Here is a 21,664-nt window from a genome sequence, read left to right on the forward strand (position 1 = left end):
ATGCTCACCTGGGTCGTTAGGTCAGGGGTGTTGCTATATTAGCTCCCTGGACCTTCAGTTCAATGCCTGGCAACGTTGATATCAGAGCTAATCTGTAGTGCTCTTGTCTACTGATCCTGGTTCCTGCTTGATTAAGCTAAGTCTGCTTTCTTGCTTTTTGCTATTGTTTTGTTTGCATTTTTGTCCAGCTTGTACATAATCTGTATCCTATCCTTGCTGGAAGCTCTAGGGAGGCTGGAGTTCTCCCCCCGGGCCGTTAGACGGTTCGGGGGTTCTTGAATCTCCAGTGTGGATTTTTGTAGGGTTTTTGTTGACCATATAAGTTATCTTACTACATTCTGCTATTAGTGAGTGGGCCTCTCTTTGCTAAACCTAGTTCATCTCTGTGTTTGTCATTTCCTCTTACCTCACCGTTATTATTTGTGGGGGGCTTGTATCCAACTTTTGGGGTCTATTCTCTGGAGGCAAGAGAGGTCTTTGTTTTCCTCTTCTAGGGGTAGTTAGTCCTCCGGCTGGCGCGAGACATCTAGCGACCAACGTAGGCATGTTCCCCGGCTACTTCTAGTGTTGGCGTTAGGAGTAGATATATGGTCAACCCAGTTACCACTGCCCTATGAGCTGGATTTTTGTACTTCGCAGACTTGCTGATATCTCTGAGACCCTCGCCATTGGGGTCATAACACACTTCATCATCTGCAGCCCCCTATCATTTCATCATGTGCAGAGCCCCCTCAACCACACTTCATCATCTGCAGCCCCCTATCATTTCATCTTGCGCAGTGCCCCCTTAAACACACTTCATCATCTGCAGCCCCCTATCATTTCATCATGCGCAGTGCCCCCTCAAACACACTTCATCATCTGCAGCCCCTATCATTTCATCATGCGCAGTGCCCTCTCAAACACACTTCATCATCTGCAGCCCCCTATCATTTCATCATGCGCAGTGCCCCCTCAAACACACTTCATCATCTGAAGCCCCCTATCATTTCATCATGCGCAGTGCCCCCTCAAACACACTTCATCATCTGCAGCCCCCTATCATTTGATCATGCGCAGTGCCCCCTCAACCACACTTCATCATCTGCAGCCCCCTATCATTTCATCATGTGCAGTACCCCCTCAAACACACTTCATCATCTGCAGTCTCACTCTCCCCCCACCTCACCCATTTAAAAAAACAAAAAATAAAAATGTTTTTTTATACTTACCTCAGTCGTTCCCGGGGCGTCTAGTGTTTCCAGCAGTGAAGCAGCAGCTAGAATGTATGGGCTGCTGAGAGGACCTGACAGGAGCCCATACATTCTAGCACATTCACTACTGAGACTGCTAGAATCAGAGGCATAGCTAGGGTTTCAACTTAGGGGGGGGGGGGGGGGGCGAAACATCTGAGTGGGCCCCTAACCAGCTAACCCTGATTACAGCTACGGTTGAGCACTTATTGTGAATATAGGGGAACCTCAGAATATGACCCTACTGTTATTGAAAATAAATCTCTATACAAAAACGAACATTGATTTTACCGCCATATTGTGATAATATGCAACTTTGATGGTCACAATACTCCGAGTGCCCCTATAACAATGATGCTTAAGTGCCCACTTAACATTTAATAATGTCCCCTAAGTTCCCCCTTGTACTGCTCCATTATACACAGTATGGTGAGCTTAAAGCTTCCATATACACTGTATAAGGCCCCCACAGCTCCCCTATACACAGTATAATGATTCTATAACTCCCCCATACACCGTATGATGTTCCCACTTCTCCCCTATTTACACAGTATGATGTTCCCACTGCTCCCCTATAGATAATGAGCCCAATGCTCCCCTATACACAGTATAATGCTGACAGAACTCCACTATAGAAAGTAGAATGCCCCCCAGAGCTCCCCTATATACAGTGTAATGGGCCAACAGCTCCCATATGCACAATATGCCTTCACAGTTACCTATACACAGTATGATGGGCCGGCAGCTCCCGTCAAACAGTATGATATCCCTCACAGTTCTCCTGTACACAGTATGATGGGCCCACAGCTTCCTTATACACAGTATGATGGGCCCACAGCTTCCTTATACACAGTATGATGGGCCCGCAGCTCCCGTATACACAGTATGATGGGCCCACAGCTCCCTTATATGTAGTATGATGGGCCAGCAGCTCCCATATATACAGTATGATGGGTCCGCAGCTCCCTTATACACAGTATGATGGGCCCACAGCTTCCTTATACACAGTATGATGGGCCCGCAGCTCCCTTATATGTAGTATGATGGGCCCGCAGCTCCCATATATACAGTATGATGGGCCCGCAGCTCCCTTATACACAGTATGATGGGCCCACAGCTTCCTTATACACAGTATGATGGGCCCGCAGCTCCCGTATACACAGTATGATGGGCCCACAGCTCCCTTATATGTAGTATGATGGGCCCGCAGCTCCCATATATACAGTATGATGGGCCCGCAGCTCCCTTATACACAGTATGATGGGCCCACAGCTCCCTTATACACAGTATGATGGACCCGCAGCTCCCGTATACACAGTATGATGGACCCGCAGCTCCCGTATACACAGTATGATGCACCCGCAGCTCCCATATACACAGTAAGATGGGCCCACAGCTCCCTTATACACAGTATGATGGGCCCGCAGCTCCCGTATACACAGTATGATGGACCCCAGCTCCCTTATACAGAGTATGATGGGCCCGCAGCTCCCGTATACACAGTATGATTGACCCCCAGCTCCCTTATACACAGTATGATGGGCCCACAGCTCCCTTATACATAGTATGATGGGCCCGCAGCTCCCGTATACATAGTATGATGGATTCACAGCTCCCGTATACACAGTATGATGGACCCCCAGCTCCCTTATACACAGTATGATAGGGCCGCAGCTCCTGTATACACAGTATGATGGGACCACAGCTCCCTTATACACAGTGTGATGGGCCTGCAGCTCCTCTATACACAGTATGATGGGACCACAGCTCCCTTATACACAGTATGATGGGCCCGCAGCTCCCTTATACACAGTGTGATGGGCCCGCAGCTCTCTTATACACAGTATGATGAGCCCACAGCTCCCTTATACACAGTATGATGAGCCCACAGCTTCCTTATACACAGTATGATGGGCCCGCAGCTCCTGTATACACAGTATGATGGGCCCGCAGCTCCCGTATACACAGTATGATGAGCCCACAGCTCCCTTATACACAGTATGATGGACTCACAGCTCCCTTATACACAGTATGATGGACCTGCAGCTCCCGTATACACAGTATGATGGACATTTACTCATCCTCCGGCGTATTCAGTATTTTGTGGCACTGCTGCAGTGCCGCTGCTCAAACTTGTGAGCGCAGCTTCTGACAGGCCAGAAGTTAGAAGCTATGTCACAAGCGCTCAATGTAAGACTATGAGGCTATGTGCACTTTGTTGCGGATTTCCTGTGTTTTTTGTGCAGATTTCACCTGCGTTTTACCACCTGCGGAATCCTATACAGGAGCAGATGTAAAATTTCTGCGGAATCTGCAAATAGAACTGACATGCTACGGAAAATACAATGCAGCGTTTCCGCACCATGTGCACTGTGGATTTGGTTTTCCATAGGTTTAAATGGTACTGTAAACCAGATGGAAAACTGCTGCAGATCCGCAGCGGCCAATCCACACCGTGTGCACATAGCGTGAGAGTGAGAACGAGGCCAGAACGAGGCTCCCATAGACTCACACTGATTAGTGACCTCTGCGCTGCTCCATGAAACACTGGAGCCTCGGACAGGCCACAAACTGCAGGAGACGGAGCCGAGCGGAGACTAAAACAGATGAAGACGCCAGAAGGTGAGTATCAGACAGGGGGCAGGGGACGTGGATTTTCAGCACCTGGAAGTGGTGCTGTAAATGTGATGCAGCTCTAGGTTAGGCTACTTTCACACTAGCGTCGGGAACAACCCGTCGCTGTGCGTCGGGCCGACGTTCCCGACGCTAGCGTGGTCTCCGCCGCACAACGGGGGCAGCGGATGCATTTTTCCCACGCATCCGCTGCCCCATTGTGAGGTGCGGGGAAGTGCGGGGAGGTGGGGGCGGAGTTCCGGCCGCGCATGCGCGGTCGGAAAAAGCGTACCGTCGGGAGCAAAAAACGTTACATGTAACGTTTTTTTCTCCCGACGGTCCGCTACCACACGCCCAAGCGTCGCAAAACGGATGCAACGTTTGGCAATGCGTTGCAAATGCGTCGCTAATGTTAGTCTATGACGAAAAAACGTATCCAGCAAGAACTTTTGCTGGATGCGTATTTTCGGCAAAACGACGCATTTGCGACGTATTGCAGTTAACGCTAGTGTGAAAGTAGCCTTACTGTATGCGGGCTCCTTATACTAACACTCATAAAATATCCAGGTGGTACGTATCAAAGGCCCCCTACCCCCCATCTCCAGCCTCCCCGTACATATACTATCATAACATTATAATATTCAGCCCCCAGTGACCTGTCCCCCTCCCCCACAATACCCCCATCGTCTCACATCCACCCCTCAGTGCCCTGTCCCACCTCACCCACCTTCAGCCCCCACAACACCCCCATGGTCTCACATTCACCCCCCAGTGCCCTGTCCCACCTCACCCACCTTCAGCCCCCACAACACCCCCATGGTCTCACATTCACCCCCCAGTGCCGTCTCCCCTCCCCCACAATAGCCCCATGGGCTCACATTCACCCCCCAGTACCCTGTCCCCCCTCACCCACTTTCAGCCCCCACAATACCCCAACGGTCTCATAGTGACATACCTGAATTTAATAAACCTAAAATGTCCCATCCCCAGCACTTACTGATAACGTTTGCACTGCAGGACCAGGAAGTGTCAGTGAAATGCAGAGTGTGGGCACTAGGACCCAGCGTGCCTGAGCCAATCCCAGCGTGCACACACAGAGTGAAGAAAACTGCAGCCAGGAAAAGCTTCATGATCAGGTCAGAGGGGGCGAAACCATTCACTGCAGGGGGGAGACTGCAGCCGGCCACTGTGCTAGTAGCCAGCGTGCAGCTTGTCAGCTCTGCTCCTATGTGTTCTGCCTCGTCACAGAAGTGGCCCTGCCCTGGCTCCCCGTGGGCCCCTTCATGTGACAGGGCCCGGGGCGATGCCCCCCCCCCCCTCCTACGCTACTGGCTAGAATGGATGGGCTGTAGTCAGGACCTGCAGGGAGCCCATACATTCTAGCTACAGCCGAGCAGGAGCTGTGCAGCCGACTAGGTAAGACGGCCGTGCACAGCTCCAAGACGGCTCCCGGGCCCCAGCGCCGACATGTGCGCCGCAGTGCACAGTATTTTAGTGCACGATGGGGCCCGATCAGTAGAAGCACAACAGTGGGGCCCCAGATCTGCGGGCCCCTCTGTGTACTGCTGCTGACCGGGCCCCATACAGCAGTAATGGCTGTCATGCCCTGATGGCGGCCCTGGTCTCAGCCAGCGCCCTGTAATGGCGACGGGAAAGAGCTTTCCAGAAGCGTAGGTGTGTCCTGTTTGTGTTGTGCAGAATCCAACCTGGGTGGAAACCTGCCGTGTGTGTGCGTACGGACCGTCCTTGGGGCTCCGCCCAGACCACGGAGGATCATAGGAAAGTTTTGTAGAAATTAAGTCTGAAAACTGCTGCAATTTGTGACTTTGTAGAAGATACGGAGCTTTGTATCAGTGCTGTGTAGTGTAGGGGAGGGGCGGAGCGGACCGCTGCGAGATTTCTTTGTCAGTTCTCCTCTTTTCTCCTGATCTGCGCTACGTGCTGGAGAAAGGGGGGTATAGAGTTGGGCTCTTGCTCTCCCTTCAGCGCTGAAGAATGCAGTGAAAGTTCTTATCTCCGTGTTACTAGATGGGAGGGGGTGAGTGAATCCCTGCGCGATCTGCTTGAAATTTTTCCCTTCGGTGCTGTGGGCTACAGACAGGGAAACGATGTATTGCATTCCAAAGTTTTCTCTGTCCTTGGTTTAATACACACTGAGAGATTTGTATTTAAAGCAATAAGTACTGTATGAAATTGAAAGTGAAATAGATCTGTGCCTAATCTTAGAGGCAAACTTGTAAGTAATTGAAAGATTGGTAATTACCTGTATCGAGTTGAGTGGTTGATATATAGCAAATTGAAGATTAACAGGGGGGCTCCCTGTTAGATAATATGGTCTTTTCTCAGGAAATAAAGCCAAGGCACCAATATATATATCCTGGATTGCCGAGAAGTTCTGTGGGCGTCTTGTGGTGGTGTTTGAAGATCTGGGATTTTCACTGTAACAGGAAGCCCATTCATACCTTTTTGTAGTAGACCCGATATTGAGATTTCCACTCCGGATGATGCATTGAAAGTGGTAGAAAGTTTTCAAAAGAATTTAGCCCAGCAGGAAAGGCAAGGGTTAAATTACTAGCCGTAGTAATTCTTGCTCGCTCACTGGCCCCCATCGCTGCAGCTGCAAGATCAGTGTTTCTTATCTCCATGTAACAGACTCCAGTTTCTGCCCCCTCCTATCGTACATGCAAGTCCAGCTTCACACTCCAATACGCCTTTAACCCTGTATAGGAATCTAACTCCCTCCCAGCTTCGTCATGTCAATTTTCAGACCAAGAGCTTGTTTTAATCGATGTAGATAGCAGACCCCCCAGCCCGGAAAGGCCCCTACATCTCCTCTTCCCGTGAAACCTTCACACCTACAAGGCCAGACTTTCCAGGAATCTGAAGTTTGGTTCCCTGTCATTTACGCTACTACATCACACCTCAGGAATCCCAGGTTCTTTTCTCAGTAGGGTAGGTAGGAGCCATAGTGAACCCAGCTAATTCTACCCTGTCACATAGAGGTGGTTTGGCCCAACAGATAGCAAAAAAGGGAAGGCCAGTCATAGCCCAAGAGTGTCAGGCCTACCTTGCCACTTATGGCCCCTTGCATCCAGAAGACGTTATGTCCACTCAAAGAGGGAATTTGCCCTGTGATATAGTGTTACACACTGCAGGCCCCGTATATGATTACAAGACACCCGAGCACTGCTGTACAGTATTGCAGACTGCCTTGCAGACAGAGCTCACCTGCAGGGCATGCTACAGGTGTGCTGATTCAGCTTTATGGAGATAAACAGAGATCTGTTGCTTATTACAGCGGCCGCCTGGATATGGTGGCAAGAGGAAGTTCCTCCTGTGTTTGGACTGTGTTGTATTACCCACTGATGGTCCACACCCCACACGATGTACATAGTATCTTTAACCAGGTACAACCTAGCCACATGTCCATGGCTGGACAGCTGGGATTTCAGTGTGCTATTCTCATGCCTACTAATGTGACTTTGAAAGGGTGCACTGTCCTAAACCCCGCTACTTTTCTCCTAGTTCCCCTGGATCCAAAGGGGGGAGGAGTAGGTGACATGAGCAAGGACACTCTCTTTTTCTTTTTTCTTTTAAGAATGGATCCAGAGGAACAAGATTAGGTTTCCAAACCACATGATTGTCTAGAATTGATGTCTCAGGAAACGGCTGGTCTCTAGTGTGCCTATTCTAATGCTGATTTTGAGCTTTTTGTAGATGATCCCGTCACCAAGATGACCAAGGACGCTACTGTACCAGATATGCTGTGGTCTCAGAGGTAATGGCAGCACTGGGGGTAAGTCAAGCATTGCATACCCCATCCACAGAGTAGTGGAAAGACTAAATGGAACTCTTAAGCTTAAAATCCAGAAGGCAATGACAGAGACTGGTAAACCATGGACAGAATGCCTCCCTCTAGCTTTGTTTTCAGTAAGATATACCCCAAACAGGAAGACAGGACTGTCACCGTATGAGATTCTGTTTGGCAGGAGCCCCAATTTTGAATGTTTCTTTCCACAACAGTTGCAACTCAAGTACCAGGACTTGACTAGCTATGTGCAGGCCTTACATGGATATCTTGCCAAAGTGCATTTAACTGTCTTCAGTTCTCTTCCAGACCCAGATAAGGTTCCTGGACACCATGACTTTGTGCCAGGAGACCTGGTGTATGTGAAAAAGTTTGTGTGCAGAGATTGTCTCCAGACAAGATTTGAAGGACTTCACACAGTGATCCTGGTCTCCCCCACTGCAGTAAAACTTGAAGGAAAGAGCACCTGGATCCACGCCTCACACTGTAAAAGAGACCGAACCAGTGTTAAGTCACAGTAGTGACTGAAGGGAAATGTTGCTGTTGTTTTTGATCCTGGAACTGAGGGCTATCCTCGCCCCTACCTTTTCGGCCCCTATTGCAAAAATAAGAATTCTGGTCCCACTATTCTCTGGGTAAACCTGACAGCCCCGGTAAATATCTGGCGATTTGATTTCTGTGATGTAGTCAAGTGCCTCGAGACTGAACGGGTGGTAGAGGGAATCATCCAGTTTTATATGTGTGTTACCAGAAATGACAACAATAACCGTTATTATTGGTCAGATGCTGCCTGGAGTACGGGGAATGATTGGGGATATAAACCTAGTGAAGCCATGTTCCCTAAGGATGGGACGGGTAGGAGTCTTCGTGGAAGAATGCATCTAACAGCTTTTCTGCAACCACCTAGAGGCTGTAAATGGGGTAAAAGTTGTCACCCCCTCCTCCTAAATCTTGAAAGCCCCCAATCTGCTGATCTGCAGACGTTTGTACTGGGAAGGCATTATAATTATGTATTTAGTGCTGGACCCTATGCGTATTTAGGCCATATACAGCTCCAGGATATTAGCTCTAGACCAACCAAGGACCCTGTTACCAGTACACCTAAAATAGGCCCAGGTGAGCGTTTGCAAAATGTAGTTAATGAAGTGATACCCATTCCAGGTCTCAGTTGGCAAGAGGTTTTCTCCATAGAAACACAAACAGCCCCAAGGAAAAACCTATGGTTAGAATGGGTGAGATACAATGTAAGAGTCCAGAATATCTCTGTAGGATGTATTGCTTGTGCTGCTGCGAATACACATCTGTACACACATGCATTGCTTTTCCTGATGACAACACCACCGCCTGTGACATGAATTTGTTGAAAGGTTTGAAGTCCACTGATTGTCCAGATTATGTCCCACTAATTCATAAGGAACTTAGACTAAAGGTCCCAGGAGAAGTAACTGTATTAGCTGACAATTACACCTGCTATAATTCCCATAACACCACAGGTACACCAGTAGGGATCTTCGAGACAGGTTTCTGCGAGGAGAACAGCACTCTAGATACTGACTTGCTAATCAAACATACACATTATATGTATGACATTTATTGGTTATGTGGGGATGGTAAGCTCCGTCCTAGGTTGCCTAATGCCTGGATAGGCCAATGCACACTTGTTAGACTGGCTATGCAGTTCAAGATTTTACCTTGGGATCCAAAGATACCTGATGAACCTACCAGAAAGAGGAGAAGTCTCAATCAGCTCCACATGAGTTATGAAGAAGATCCACTAGTATATATTGATGCCATTGGAGTGCCAAGGGGGGTGCCTGACCAGTTTAAAGCCCAGAACCAGATTTATGCCGGCTTTGCTTCTATAAGTCCCACAGGTGCAGATTAATAAAAATGTTGAATGGATCAATTACATATATTACAGAGAACAAAGATTTGTTAATTATAGCTGTGATGCCTTTCAGGATATAGTTGAGGACTTGGGCCCTAATACTTGTATGACCAGCGCTGCAACCCGACCTAAGAGAATTACACTGAATCCTGTCCAGACAAGATCACATGTAGTGATATAAGAAGCTGACACAGGATTGTGGTTGGCGGATAGTGGGGACATTAACTTTTAGGAGTAGGCTGACAGTAATCCTTTTGGGAAGGAGCTGTAGACCAGCATGTCATGTCGCCCCCACCACCAGAGAACCAACCACATCAGGTAGGGTAAGACAGATACAGGAGTATTATCCCTGGAGGCCCTCTGACTAGCTAGCTACGAAAAAACAATTGGCTGACCCTGAGAACCAACCTTTCTCATTTTACAGACGAATAATGACCATATGATAGATGTATAAGTACACCTGGGCAGGCCTAGGTAGTTAGTGAAAGCAATCCCGACTGGCACCTTCCTCAATCAAGAAGTAGACCCACCAGAGTACGATGGTACTGATTCAGGGGAGATCCCGAAGTATATTTCTCTCAAGAGAATAGATAAAACCCCCCATTCTCAGATGATGCTAAGTGATTTAGTTTAGGGACAGTGGGAGAACTCCATGTGAGGTTAGTGAAGGGTTCAGCTGCCTGGAGGCCTCTCGCTAGGGGAGAGTTTCTGAGGTGTCTGGATGAAGAAATCCACCTCCCCTTTTCCCATCACATGGACAGTCTCGAAGGATCTTTCTTTAAGGGAAAAACTTAGTGTTTAGGGGGGATTGTCAAGGTGAAAATATATATCTTTATACTCTTTTTGTACTTTTATATCTAATACTGTGAAACAATAAGTTTTCCCCTGCTAATGCAAATGTAATTGTATTTAAAGATGGTTGCCAGTGTTCAGTTTCGTTTCAGTTTAGTGTCCGAAGGGTTAAGATTAATTTCTTTAGAAACGAAACTTAAGGAATGTGAAGAAAAGGAGGATCCACCAGAAGATGTCCAGCGAATCATGAGGAGATTGAGCACTAGACGTATACTGTTCAAACCCCGCCTAATGCACGCCTTCCCCTAACACTCAATATAGTATTGTGTATTTTAGAATAAAGCCAGTTGCTGTGACCGTTACACACATGTGTGTGGATCCACGAGCATGCACTGAGATTGAACCAGCTACCTGTCTGACTCATTCTTACCCGGTACCACATGCTTATAGTTTAATTTGGAATGACTGGTGAATGAGAGTTTATTGTCGTTTACGACCCCGACACTAGAAAAAGGAAAAAAATTCCAAGTGCGGTGAAATTGCAAAAAAAAGTGCAATCCCACACTTGTTTTTTGTTTGGCTTTTTTGCTAGGTTCAGTAAATGCTAAAACTGACCTGCCATTATGATTCTCCAGGTCATTACGAGTTCATATGCATGTAGAAAAGCCGTGGAGACACCATCACGTGTTTCTCAACGCAAGCAATGAATAGCCAGGTCTTTCACCGGGAAGGAACAACCACGGGAAGGGCAGCATCCAATAAAGGAAAACCACCTATGCCAAAACATGGTATCCATCCACAGACAGCTGTTTCGGGGTATTTACCCCTCATCAGTGTGGAGTAGGAAACTGGCTATTAGGAGCAGTGCCTGGTGAAAAGACTATAAACATAAGGGTGAATGACCTTGGGGAGATCAAAACATCCCGCGGTGTCTCCGCGGTGTTGGATGTTTTGATCTCCCTGAGGTCATTCACCCTTATGTTTATATTACGAGTTCATAGACACCAAAAATGTCTAGATTATTTTTTATCTAAGTGGTGAAAGAAAATTCCAAACTTCGCTAAAAAAAAAAAAAAGAATTGCGCCATTTTACAATATTCGTAGCGTTTCCATTTTTCGTGATCTGGGGTCGGGTGAGGGCTTATTTTTTGCGTGCCGAGCTGACATTTTTAATGATCCCACTTTTGTGCAGATACGTTCTTTTATTCGCCTGTTATTACATTGTAATGCAATGTTGCGGCGACAAAAAAAAATTCTGGCGTTTTGAATTTTTTTCTCGCTACGCTGTTTAGTGATCAGGTTCATCCTTTTTTTTAAATGATAGATCGGGTGATTTTAAACGCGGCAATACCAAATATGTGCATGTTTGATTTTTTTTATATTTTTTAAAACATTTTTTTAACTTTTGCCATGCTTCAATAGCCTCCATGGGAGGCTAGAAGCTGGTACAACTGGATTGGCTCTGCTACATAAGAGCGATCATCAGATCGCTCCTATGCAGCTGAATTACAGTCTTGCTATTAGCGCCGACCACAGGGTGGCGCTCACAGCAAGCCAGCATCAAGAACCATAGAGGTCTCAAGGAGACCTCAGGATGTCATGCTGACGCATCGCTGACCCCCGATCACATGAAGGGGGGCAGCGATGCGCGCATTTACGGCCCGATGGCCGGAAGCGCTAGTTAAATGCCGCTGTCAGCATTTGACAGTGGCATTTAACTAGTTAATAGCGGCAGGTGGATCGCAATTCCACCGGCCGCTATTGCGCGCACATGTCAGCTGTACAAAACAGCTGACATGTTGCGACTTTGATGTGGACTCACTGCCGGAGCCCACATCAAAGGGGGAGACACGACATGCGCAGTACTAGTATGGCGCATGTCGTGAAGGGGTTAAAATTTGTGCCAAATGTCTGATATTTTTATAAGTACATGCAAAACATATCAACCTAATTTTACCATTATCGTAAAGTACAATGTGTCAAGAAAAAAATCTAAAAATCAATAGGATATTTTGGAGAATTCCAGAGTTATTACTACATAAAGTGATTCAACAGATTTTTTAAAAACGGAGCAGTCACTAAGGGGTTAATAAACCAGGTATTGGTACTTTTGGCAGTGTGGACAGGTGCCAAGTCCTGCTGGAGAATGACATTTCCATCTCCAGAAAGCTTGTCAGCAGAGGGAAGCATGAAGTGCTCAAAAATTTCCTGGTAGACGGCTGCACTGTCTTAAGTATACCAAGCATGCACTGGGCACGTTAGTAGAAGAGAGAGGGACACAGTAGGGAATTTTTAACCCCTTCCCGAACTTTGACGCCACATAGGCGTCATGAAAACCCGTGCCAATCCGACCTGTGACGCCTATGTGGCGTCATGGAATGATCGCGTCCCTGCAGATCGGGTGAAAGGGTTAACTCCAATTTCACCCGATCTGCAGGGACAGGGGGAGTGGTACTTCAGCCCAGGGGGGGTGGCTTCAACCCCCCGTGGCTACGATCGCTCTGATTGGCTGTTGAAAGTGAAACAGCCAATCAGAGCGATTTGTAATATTTTACTATGAAAACTGGTGAAATATTACAATCCAGCCATGGCCGATGCTGCAATATCATCGGCCATGGCTGGAAACACTGATCTGACCCCCCCGCCACCCCACCGATCGCCCCCCCAAGCCACCGATCTGTGGTCCGCTCCCCTCCGTCTTGTGCTCCGCTCCCCTCCGTCTTGTGCTCCGCTCCCCCGTCCTCCTGTCCACTCCCCCCGTGCTCCTATGCCACCCCCCCGTGCTCCGACGCCCCCCCCCGTGCCCCGATCTCCACCCCCTTATACTTACCGAGGCTCCCGGTGTCCATCCGTCTTCTCCATGGGCGCCGCCATCTTCCAAAATGGCGGGCGCATACGCAGTGCGCCCGCCGAATCTGCCGGCCGGCAGATTCGTTCCAGATATAATTTGATCACTGTGATAAAACCTATCACAGTGATCAAAATAAAAAAAAATAGTAAATGACCCCCCCCCCCTTTATCACCCCCATAGGTAGGGACAATAATAAAAAAAAGAAAATCTTTTTTTTTCTTTTTTCACTAGGGTTAGGGTTAGAACTAGGGTTAGAACTAGGGGTAGGGTTAGGGCATGTGCACACAGTGCGGATTTGGCTGCGGATCCGCAGCGGATTGGCCACGGATCCGCAGCGGATTGGCCGCAGATCCGCAGCGGATTGGCCGCGGATCCGCAGCGGATTGGCCGCTGCGAATTCGTAGCAGTTTTCCATCAGGTTTACAGTACCATGTACACCTATGGAAAACCAAATCCGCTGTGCCCATGGTGCGGAAAATTCCGTGCGGAAATGCTGCGTTGTATTTTCCGCAGCGTTTTACACCTGTTCCTCAATAGGAATCCGCAGGTGAAATCCGCACAAAAAAACACTGGAAATCCGCTGTAAATCTGCAGGTAAAACGCAGTGCCTTTTACCTGCAGATTTTTCAAAAATCGTGCGGAAAAATCTCACACGAATCCGCAACGTGGACACATAGCCTTAGGGTTAGGGTTGGAATTAGAGTTAGGGTTGGAATTAGGGCTAGGGTTGGAAATAGGGTTAAGATTAGGCTTGTGGTTAGGGTTACGGATAGGGTTAGGAGTGTGTTGGGGTTACAGTTGTGGTTAGGGTTGGGATTAGGGTTAGGGTTGGGATTAGGGTTACGGGTGTGTTGGGGTTAGGGTTGTGGTTAGGGGTGTGTTGGGGTTAGGGTTGTGATTAGGGTTAGGGCTACAGTTGGGATTAGGGTTAGGGGTGTGTTGGGGTTAGTGTTGAAGTTAGAATTGAGGGGTTTCCACTGTTTGGGCACATCAGGGGTCTCCAAACGCAACATGGCACCACCATTGATTCCAGCCAATCTTGCGTTCAAAAAGTCAAATGGTGCTCCCTCCCTTCCAAGCCCCGACGTGCGCCCAAACAGTGGTTTACCCCCACATATGGGGTACCAGCGTACTCAGGACAAACTGGGCAACAACTGTTGGGGTCCAATTTCCCCTGTTACCCTTGCAAAAATAAAAAAATACTTGCTAAAACATAATTTTTGAGGAAAGAACAATTATTTTTTATTTTCACAGCTCTGCGTTATAAACTTCTGTGAAGCACTTGGGGGTTCAAAGTGCTCACCACACATCTAGATAAGTTCCTTGGGGCGTCTAGTTTCCAAAATGGGGTCACTTGTGGGGTGTTTCTACTGTTTAGGCACATCAGGGGCTCTGCAAATGCAACGTGACGGCCGCAGACCATTCCATCAAAGTCTGCATTTCAAATGTCACTACTTCCCTTCCGAGCCCTGACGTGCGCCCAAACAGTGGTTTACCCCCACATATGGGGTATCAGCGTACTCACAACAAACTGGGAAACAAATATTGGGGTCCAATTTCTCCTGTTACCCTTGTGAAAATAAAAAATTGCTTGCTAAAACATCTTTTTTGAGGAAAGAAAAATTATTTTTTATTTTCACGGCTCTGCGTTGTAAACTTCTGTGAAGCACTTGGGGGTTGAACGTGCTCACCACACATCTAGATAAGTTCCTTGGGGGGTCTAGTTTCCAAAATGGGGTCACTTGTGGGGTGTTTCTACTGTTTAGGCACATCAGGGGCTCTGCAAATGCAACGTGATGCCCGCAGACCATTCCATCAAAGTCTGCATTTCAAATGTCACTACTTCCCTTCTGAGCCCTGACGTGCGCCCAAACAGCGGTTTACCCCCACATATGGGGTACCAGCGTACGCACAACAAACTGGGAAACAAATATTGGGGTCCAATTTCTCCTGTTATTCTTGTGAAAATAAAAAATTGCTTGCTAAAACATCTTTTTTGAGGAAAGAAAAATGATTTTTGATTTTCACGGCTCTGCGTTGTAAACTTCTGTGAAGCACTTGGGGGTTCAAAGTGCTCACCACACATCTAGATTAGTTCCTTGGGAGGTCTAGTTTCCAAAATGGGGTCACTTGTGGGAAAGCTGCAATGTTTAGGCACACAGGGGCTCTCCAAACGCGACATGGTGTCCGCTAATGATTGGACCTAATTTTCCATTCAAAAAGCCAAATGGCGTGCCTTCCCTTCCGAGCCCTGCCGTGCGCCCAAACAGTGGTTTACCCCCACATATGGGGTATCATCGTACTCAGGACAAACTGGACAACAACATTTGGGGTCCAATTTCTCCTATTACCCTTGGGAAAATAAAAAATTCCGGGCCAAAAATCATTTTTGAGGAAAGAAAAATTATTTTTTATTTTCACAGCTCTGCGTTGTAAACTTCTGTGAAGCACCTGGGGGTTTTAAGTGCTCACTATGCATCTAGATAAGTTCCTTGGGGGGTCTAGTTTCCAAAATGGGGTCACTTGTAGGGGAGCTCCAATGTTTAGGCACACAGGGGCTCTCCAAATGCGACATGGTGTCCGCTAACGATTGGAGCTAATTTTCCATTCAAAAAGTCAAATGGCGCGCCTCCGAGCCTTGCCGTGCACCCAAACAGTGGTTTACCCCCACATATGAGGTATCGGCGTACTCAGGAGAAATTGCCCAACAAATTTTAGGATCCATTTTATCCTGTTGCACATGTGAAAATGAAAAAATTGAGGCTAAAGGAAATTTTGTGTGAAAAAAAAAGTACTTTTTCATTTTTACGGATCAATTTGTGAAGCACCTGAGGGTTTAAAGTGCTCACTATGCTTCTAGATAAGTTCCTTGGGGGGTCTAGTTTCCAAAATGGGGTCACTTGTGGGGGAGCTCCAATGTTTAGGCACACAGGGGCTCTCCAAACGTGACATGGTGTCCGCTAGCGATGGAGATAATTTTTCATTCCAAAAGTCAAATGGCGATCCTTCCCTTCCGAGCCTTACCATGTGCCCAAACAGTGGTTTACCCCCACATGTGAGGTATCGGTGTACTCAGGAGAAATTGTCCAACAAATTTTAGGATCCATTTTATCCTGTTGCCCATGTGAAAATGAAAAAATTGAGGCTAAAATAATTTTTTGGGGAAAAAAAAGTACTTTTTCATTTTTACGGATCAATTTGTGAAGCACCTGGGGTTTTAAAGTGCTCACTATGCATCTAGATAAGTTCCTTGGGGGGTCTAGTTTCCAAAATGGGGTCACTTGTGGGGGAGCTCCAATGTTTAGGCACACGGGGGCTCTCCAAACGCGACATGGTGTCCGCTAAAGATTGGAGCCAATTTTTCATTCAAAAAGTCAAATGGCGCTCCTTCCCTTCTGAGCCCTGCCATGCGCCCAAACAGTGGTTTACCTCCACATATGAGGTATCAGCATACTCAGGACAAATTGGACAACAACGTTCGTGGTCCAGTTTCTCCTTTTACCCTTGGGAAAATAAAAAAATTGTTGCTAAAAGATCATTTTTGTGACTAAAAAGTTAAATGTTCATTTTTTACTTCCATGTTGCTTCTGCTGCTGTGAAACACCTGAAGGGTTAATAAACTTCTTGAATGTGGTTTTGAGCACCTTGAGGGGTGCAGTTTTTAGAATGGTGTCACTTTTGGGTATTTTCAGCCATATAGAACCCTCAAAATGACTTCAAATGTGAGGTGGTCCCTAAAAAAAATGGTTTTGTAAATTTTGTTGTAAAAATGAGAAATCACTGGTCAAATTTTAACCCTTATAACTTCCTAGCAAAAAAAAAATTTGTTTCCAAAATTGTGCTGATGTAAAGTAGACATGTGGGAAATGTTATTTATTAACTATTTTGTGTCACATAACTCTCTGGTTTAACAGAATAAAAATTCAAAATGTGAAAATTGCGAAATTTTCTAAATTTTCGCCAAATTTCCGTTTTTTTCACAAATAAACTCAGAAATTATCGACCTAAATTTACCTCTAACATGAAGCCCAATATGTCACGAAAAAACAATCTCAGAATCGCTAGGATCCGTTGAAGCGTTCCTGAGTTATTACCTCATAAAGGGACACTGGTCAGAATTGCAAAAAACGGCCAGGTCATTAAGGCCAAAATAGGCTGGGTCATGAAGGGGTTAAATTAACTAAATTAGAAAAGTGGCTAGATTGTCATACTAAATGTCTATTTAATTTTATAATCACTTTTAGTTTAGAACACCTCCCTTAAAACAATTCTGTCCTTTCACGTAAAATTTGCATAAAAGCATGGTCTTGCTGCCCTTGTCTCCCACATGTTAAAACGGCTTATGGTGCTCACATTATACTAGTCCAATATGTCCAGAAATAAAGCAGAGCATAGAAGAAAAAGAATCAGAGTGAAAGGAAATCAGAAATTCAGGATGCAGTCTGAAAAGAACACGGGTATGGAAGCAAGTTAACACTTTATAAGAGAATATTATCTTATAAACATGACAACTGATTTATCGATAAAATTATATAATTTTATTAATCACATGATCTTAAAATCAACTAAATATCAAGGGACTCAAAAAGAGTGCAGTCTTGTGTGGCTATTACCATACAGTCTACTATATAATTGTCTAAGGGTCACTTCCGTCTGTCCTTCTGTCTGTCTGTCTGTCACGGATATTCAATGGTCGTGGCCTCTGTCTGTCATGGAAATCCAAGTCGCTGATTGGTTGCGGTAAAACAGCTACGACCAATCAGCGACGGGCACAGTCTGGCAGCAAAATTGCCACTCCTTCCTCCCCGCAGTCAGTGCCCGCTCCATACTCCCCTCCAGTCACCGCTCACACAGGGTTAATGGCAGCGCTAACGGACCGCGTTATGCCGCGGTGTAACGCACTCCGTTAAAGCTGCTATTAACCCTGTGTGACCAACTTTTTACTATTGATGTTGCCTATGCAGCATCAATAGTAAAAAGATCTAATGTTAAAATAATAAAAAAAATAAAAAATCGTTGTATACTCACCGTCCGTCGGCCCCTTGGATCGAGAACAGGCCTTCCCCGCTCCTCGCGACGCTCAGGTGACCACTCCATGCATTACGATCTCACGAGATGATGACGTAGCGGTCTCGCGAGACCGCTACGTCATCATCTCGCGAGACCGCAATGCACTCGAGACCGGAGCGGGCGAGGAGCATCGGTAACCGCTTTGCCTGGATCCGGGGGCCAACGGAAGGTGAGTATATAACTTTTTTATTTTAATTCTTTTTTTTTTTTTTTTTTTAACAGGGATATGATGCCCACATTGCTATATACTACGTGGGCTGTGCAATATACTGCGTGGGCTGTGCAATATACTGCGTGGGCTGTGCAATATACTGCGTGGGCTGTGCAATCTACTACGTGGGCTGTGCAATCTACTACGTGGGCTGTGCAATCTACTACGTGGGCTGTGCAATCTACTACGTGGGCTGTGCAATCTACTACGTGGGCTGTGCAATCTACTACGTGGGCTGTGCAATGTACTACGTGGCCAGTGCAATATACTACGTGGCCAGTGCAATATACTACGTGGCCTGTGCAATACACTACGTGAGCTGTGCTATATACTACATGGCTGTGCTATATACTACGTGGCCTGTGTTATACACTACGTGGCCTGTGTTATACACTACGTGGCCTGTGTTATATACTGCGTGCGTGGGCTGTTATATACTACTTGGCTGTGTTATATGCTATGTGGGCTGTTATACACTCCGTGGGCTGTGCTATATACTACGTGGCTCTGCTATATACTCCGTGGGCTGTGCTATATACTCCGTGGGCTGTGCTATATACTACGTGGCTGTGCTATATACTATGTGGCTGTGCAATATACTACGTGGCTGTGCAATATACTACGTGGGCTGTTATATACTACGTGGCTGGCCGCGAACAATCAGCAACACGCGCAGTCCGGCGAATTGTTGCGGGATTTGAACCACACTTCGCTAATTGGTCGCGGCCGGCCGAATCCTGTGTATTCAATGTATTATTCTAAAATCCTCATAAATAAACTACATACATATTCTAGAGTACCCGACGCGTTAGAATCGGGCTACCATCTAGTATAATCATAAATAGCTGTACTATAATGTAAATGCCCCACCAGACTGCACTCTTCTGAGGACCTTTTTCCCTTGATGTATTTTGGTTTACTTTAATATTATGTGATTAATAAAATTATACATTTTTATAGACAAATCAGTTGTGTGATGTTTGTAGGTTTCTATTATTTAGTGGATACACAACACGCATTTACCAATTTATCTGTGCTATTATATGTAAAAGAAGTGAAAAGTGTGACAGGAGGCAAGAATGCAAAAACTACATCCAGCCCGGATCATCGATGCATTCACGCCAGAATTCTAGTGTAAAAGCTTTGCAAAGTTTCTAAATTTAGGCGCAACTTAGAGTTGCTCCAAAGTTTTGAGACTTTTGTCGTTTTCACACAAGTTTCTCCTAGTTCCACCATAATGGATGAAGCTGAGGCGAGACACAGGCGTGTTGACCGCCACTCGTCAAATTCATGATGACAGGCGTAGTTTGCGATCTCACAAATCTGTAGAGGCTGGAGAAGGATTTGTGGCAAGTCACACAGAGGTGTACACTCTTACTCTGACGTCACCACAAGGAACGCAGGACACGCTCTGTCTCCCCCACTCTGAAAAGATTACACACACTTTGCTGTCGGACACTGGAAACATAATTTCTACACACTGAATGTGAAACAAACATGAGATCACTGTAAACTGGGCAGTTTGAAGTGAACGTTTTTATTTGGGTACATTTTTGTGATATTCTTTCTTTGAAAATAAAATTGCAGTCATAAATTAGCCCTTTTCTCATGCTTTAACTTTTTTTATCATCTGCAAAGAAATTGTTGGTATTCTTATCCTAAATAAATATGAAGTTAGAAACTTTAACAATAACATTACCATTAAAGTCTCTATCTGATAGGTCCCCGGCAATCTGTTTAGTCTATTAACTTCACTACACTCGAGCAACAGACTATAAATTTTTCAATGTACAACAAAATACATCTCACATACTGTATGGGTCTGATTCTTAGTTAGCCAATTAATTGCATTAAAATACTATTACCAGTTATGCCGTCACCCATGCAATAAAAGAATATACAGTCCCTGTCTGGTGTTATACAATTTGTATACAAATTAAAATATTTTTACAAAAAGTATTTTTGTTCAAAATGTATAAAGTTTAATGAATGCACAATTCCCCCCACCCCCAAAACTGTAAGGTTCCTAAGAATGAATGTTAGCATAACTCCACTGGATAGCTTTGATCAGCAATTAACTGAAACTACAGTGAGGAAGGCACTTAGCGTTTTAACCCCTTCCCGCTGCTGTTAAGTTCTGTAAGTGAAATCTTTAAGACACTTCAAAATTGGTCTGGGCACTTGCTCAGGAGAAGGTGCTCCTTGCGAGATTTCCTCTTTCATATATGTATTTGGCAAGCTAAATTCATGAATCCATGACTACTTTCTCCGGGGAAGGGGTCTGGTGGAATCGGTTCAGCAGCCGTACAGTATTGGATAGGCATTGTTCATAGCAGAAATTCCTCTTCATGCAGTAGTTTCAGTTCACCAGCATAGGTAAGCAGCAAACCACAAAAAGTAATGAGTGTGAGTAAAGTTGATTATAACAATGTGAGGGAAAATAATATCCTATGAAAAAACAGGAATCCAGCGTATTGCGCCTCAGCTCAGAGATCTACCAAAATCAGTGTGCTGAAAAGGAGAAATCATCAAGGCGTATTAATACTAGTTCTTCACTCCTCTCATAAATTAAAAATTGACAAGTCACTTAGCTGTCACAAAAATGGCAGGCACAGCCAGAATATGCACCAGGAGTGCTAGGAAGAATGTCTATAGTAGGGCCAAGTGAAGGCGCATTGTTTTGTGGAGCAGTGCATTACGTTGGTGTGTAGTACCCTCTTACTGCTGGGACAGAAGTGCATTCCGGTTGGCCTTCATCTTCTCTAATCTTTTTACTAAATGGCTATTTGTCATCTCCATCTCTTCCATTTTGTCCAGAGTAGTTCGAAGCTGTTGAATAAATCAAATCCATATTAAAAGAAATTTTTGAAATTCAAGCAAACATATCATTAGTGTAACTGGCATTATTGCAATTTTTAATATATTATAGATGCTGCAAATAGCTGTTGATTGGTGGGGGCTGGGTCCTGAGACAATACTGATCCCACAAAATACCAATCTGAAGTGCACAGATGTAAGCAGGGTGAACACAGAGCAGTGTACTAGCGTAATAGTAAGTCTATGGGTCCATACACTACGTCTCCCAGAACATTGAACCCCCCCAGACTTACCTTTTAGCCTATACCATGCGCTTACTACAAGAGCTGTGCGCTTCAGAGCAGTGTTTTGTGCAATTGGTGGGGGTCAGTAGTCATTTGAA

At 45.8% G+C, this 21,664-nt stretch overlaps 1 protein-coding gene across 5 annotated transcripts in view; it reads right to left on the minus strand.

Annotated features, from left to right (window-relative positions):
- Nucleotides 1–19,950: 19,950 nt before the first annotated feature.
- Nucleotides 19,951–21,664, minus strand: part of LRRFIP2 (LRR binding FLII interacting protein 2) — a 195,256-nt gene continuing 193,542 nt past the window's right edge. For all 5 annotated transcript variants that reach the window (XM_077269333.1, XM_077269335.1, XM_077269334.1 and 2 more), the window contains one exon: nt 19,951–21,294. In XM_077269333.1, coding sequence (XP_077125448.1) covers nt 21,184–21,294 — 111 coding nt within the window. In that variant the 3' untranslated portion in view covers nt 19,951–21,183. The remainder of the gene's footprint in view (nt 21,295–21,664) is intronic.

The sequence above is a fragment of the Ranitomeya variabilis genome, chromosome 6 (assembly GCF_051348905.1).
Source record: "Ranitomeya variabilis isolate aRanVar5 chromosome 6, aRanVar5.hap1, whole genome shotgun sequence".
In the NCBI taxonomy this organism is placed as follows: domain Eukaryota; kingdom Metazoa; phylum Chordata; class Amphibia; order Anura; family Dendrobatidae; genus Ranitomeya; species Ranitomeya variabilis.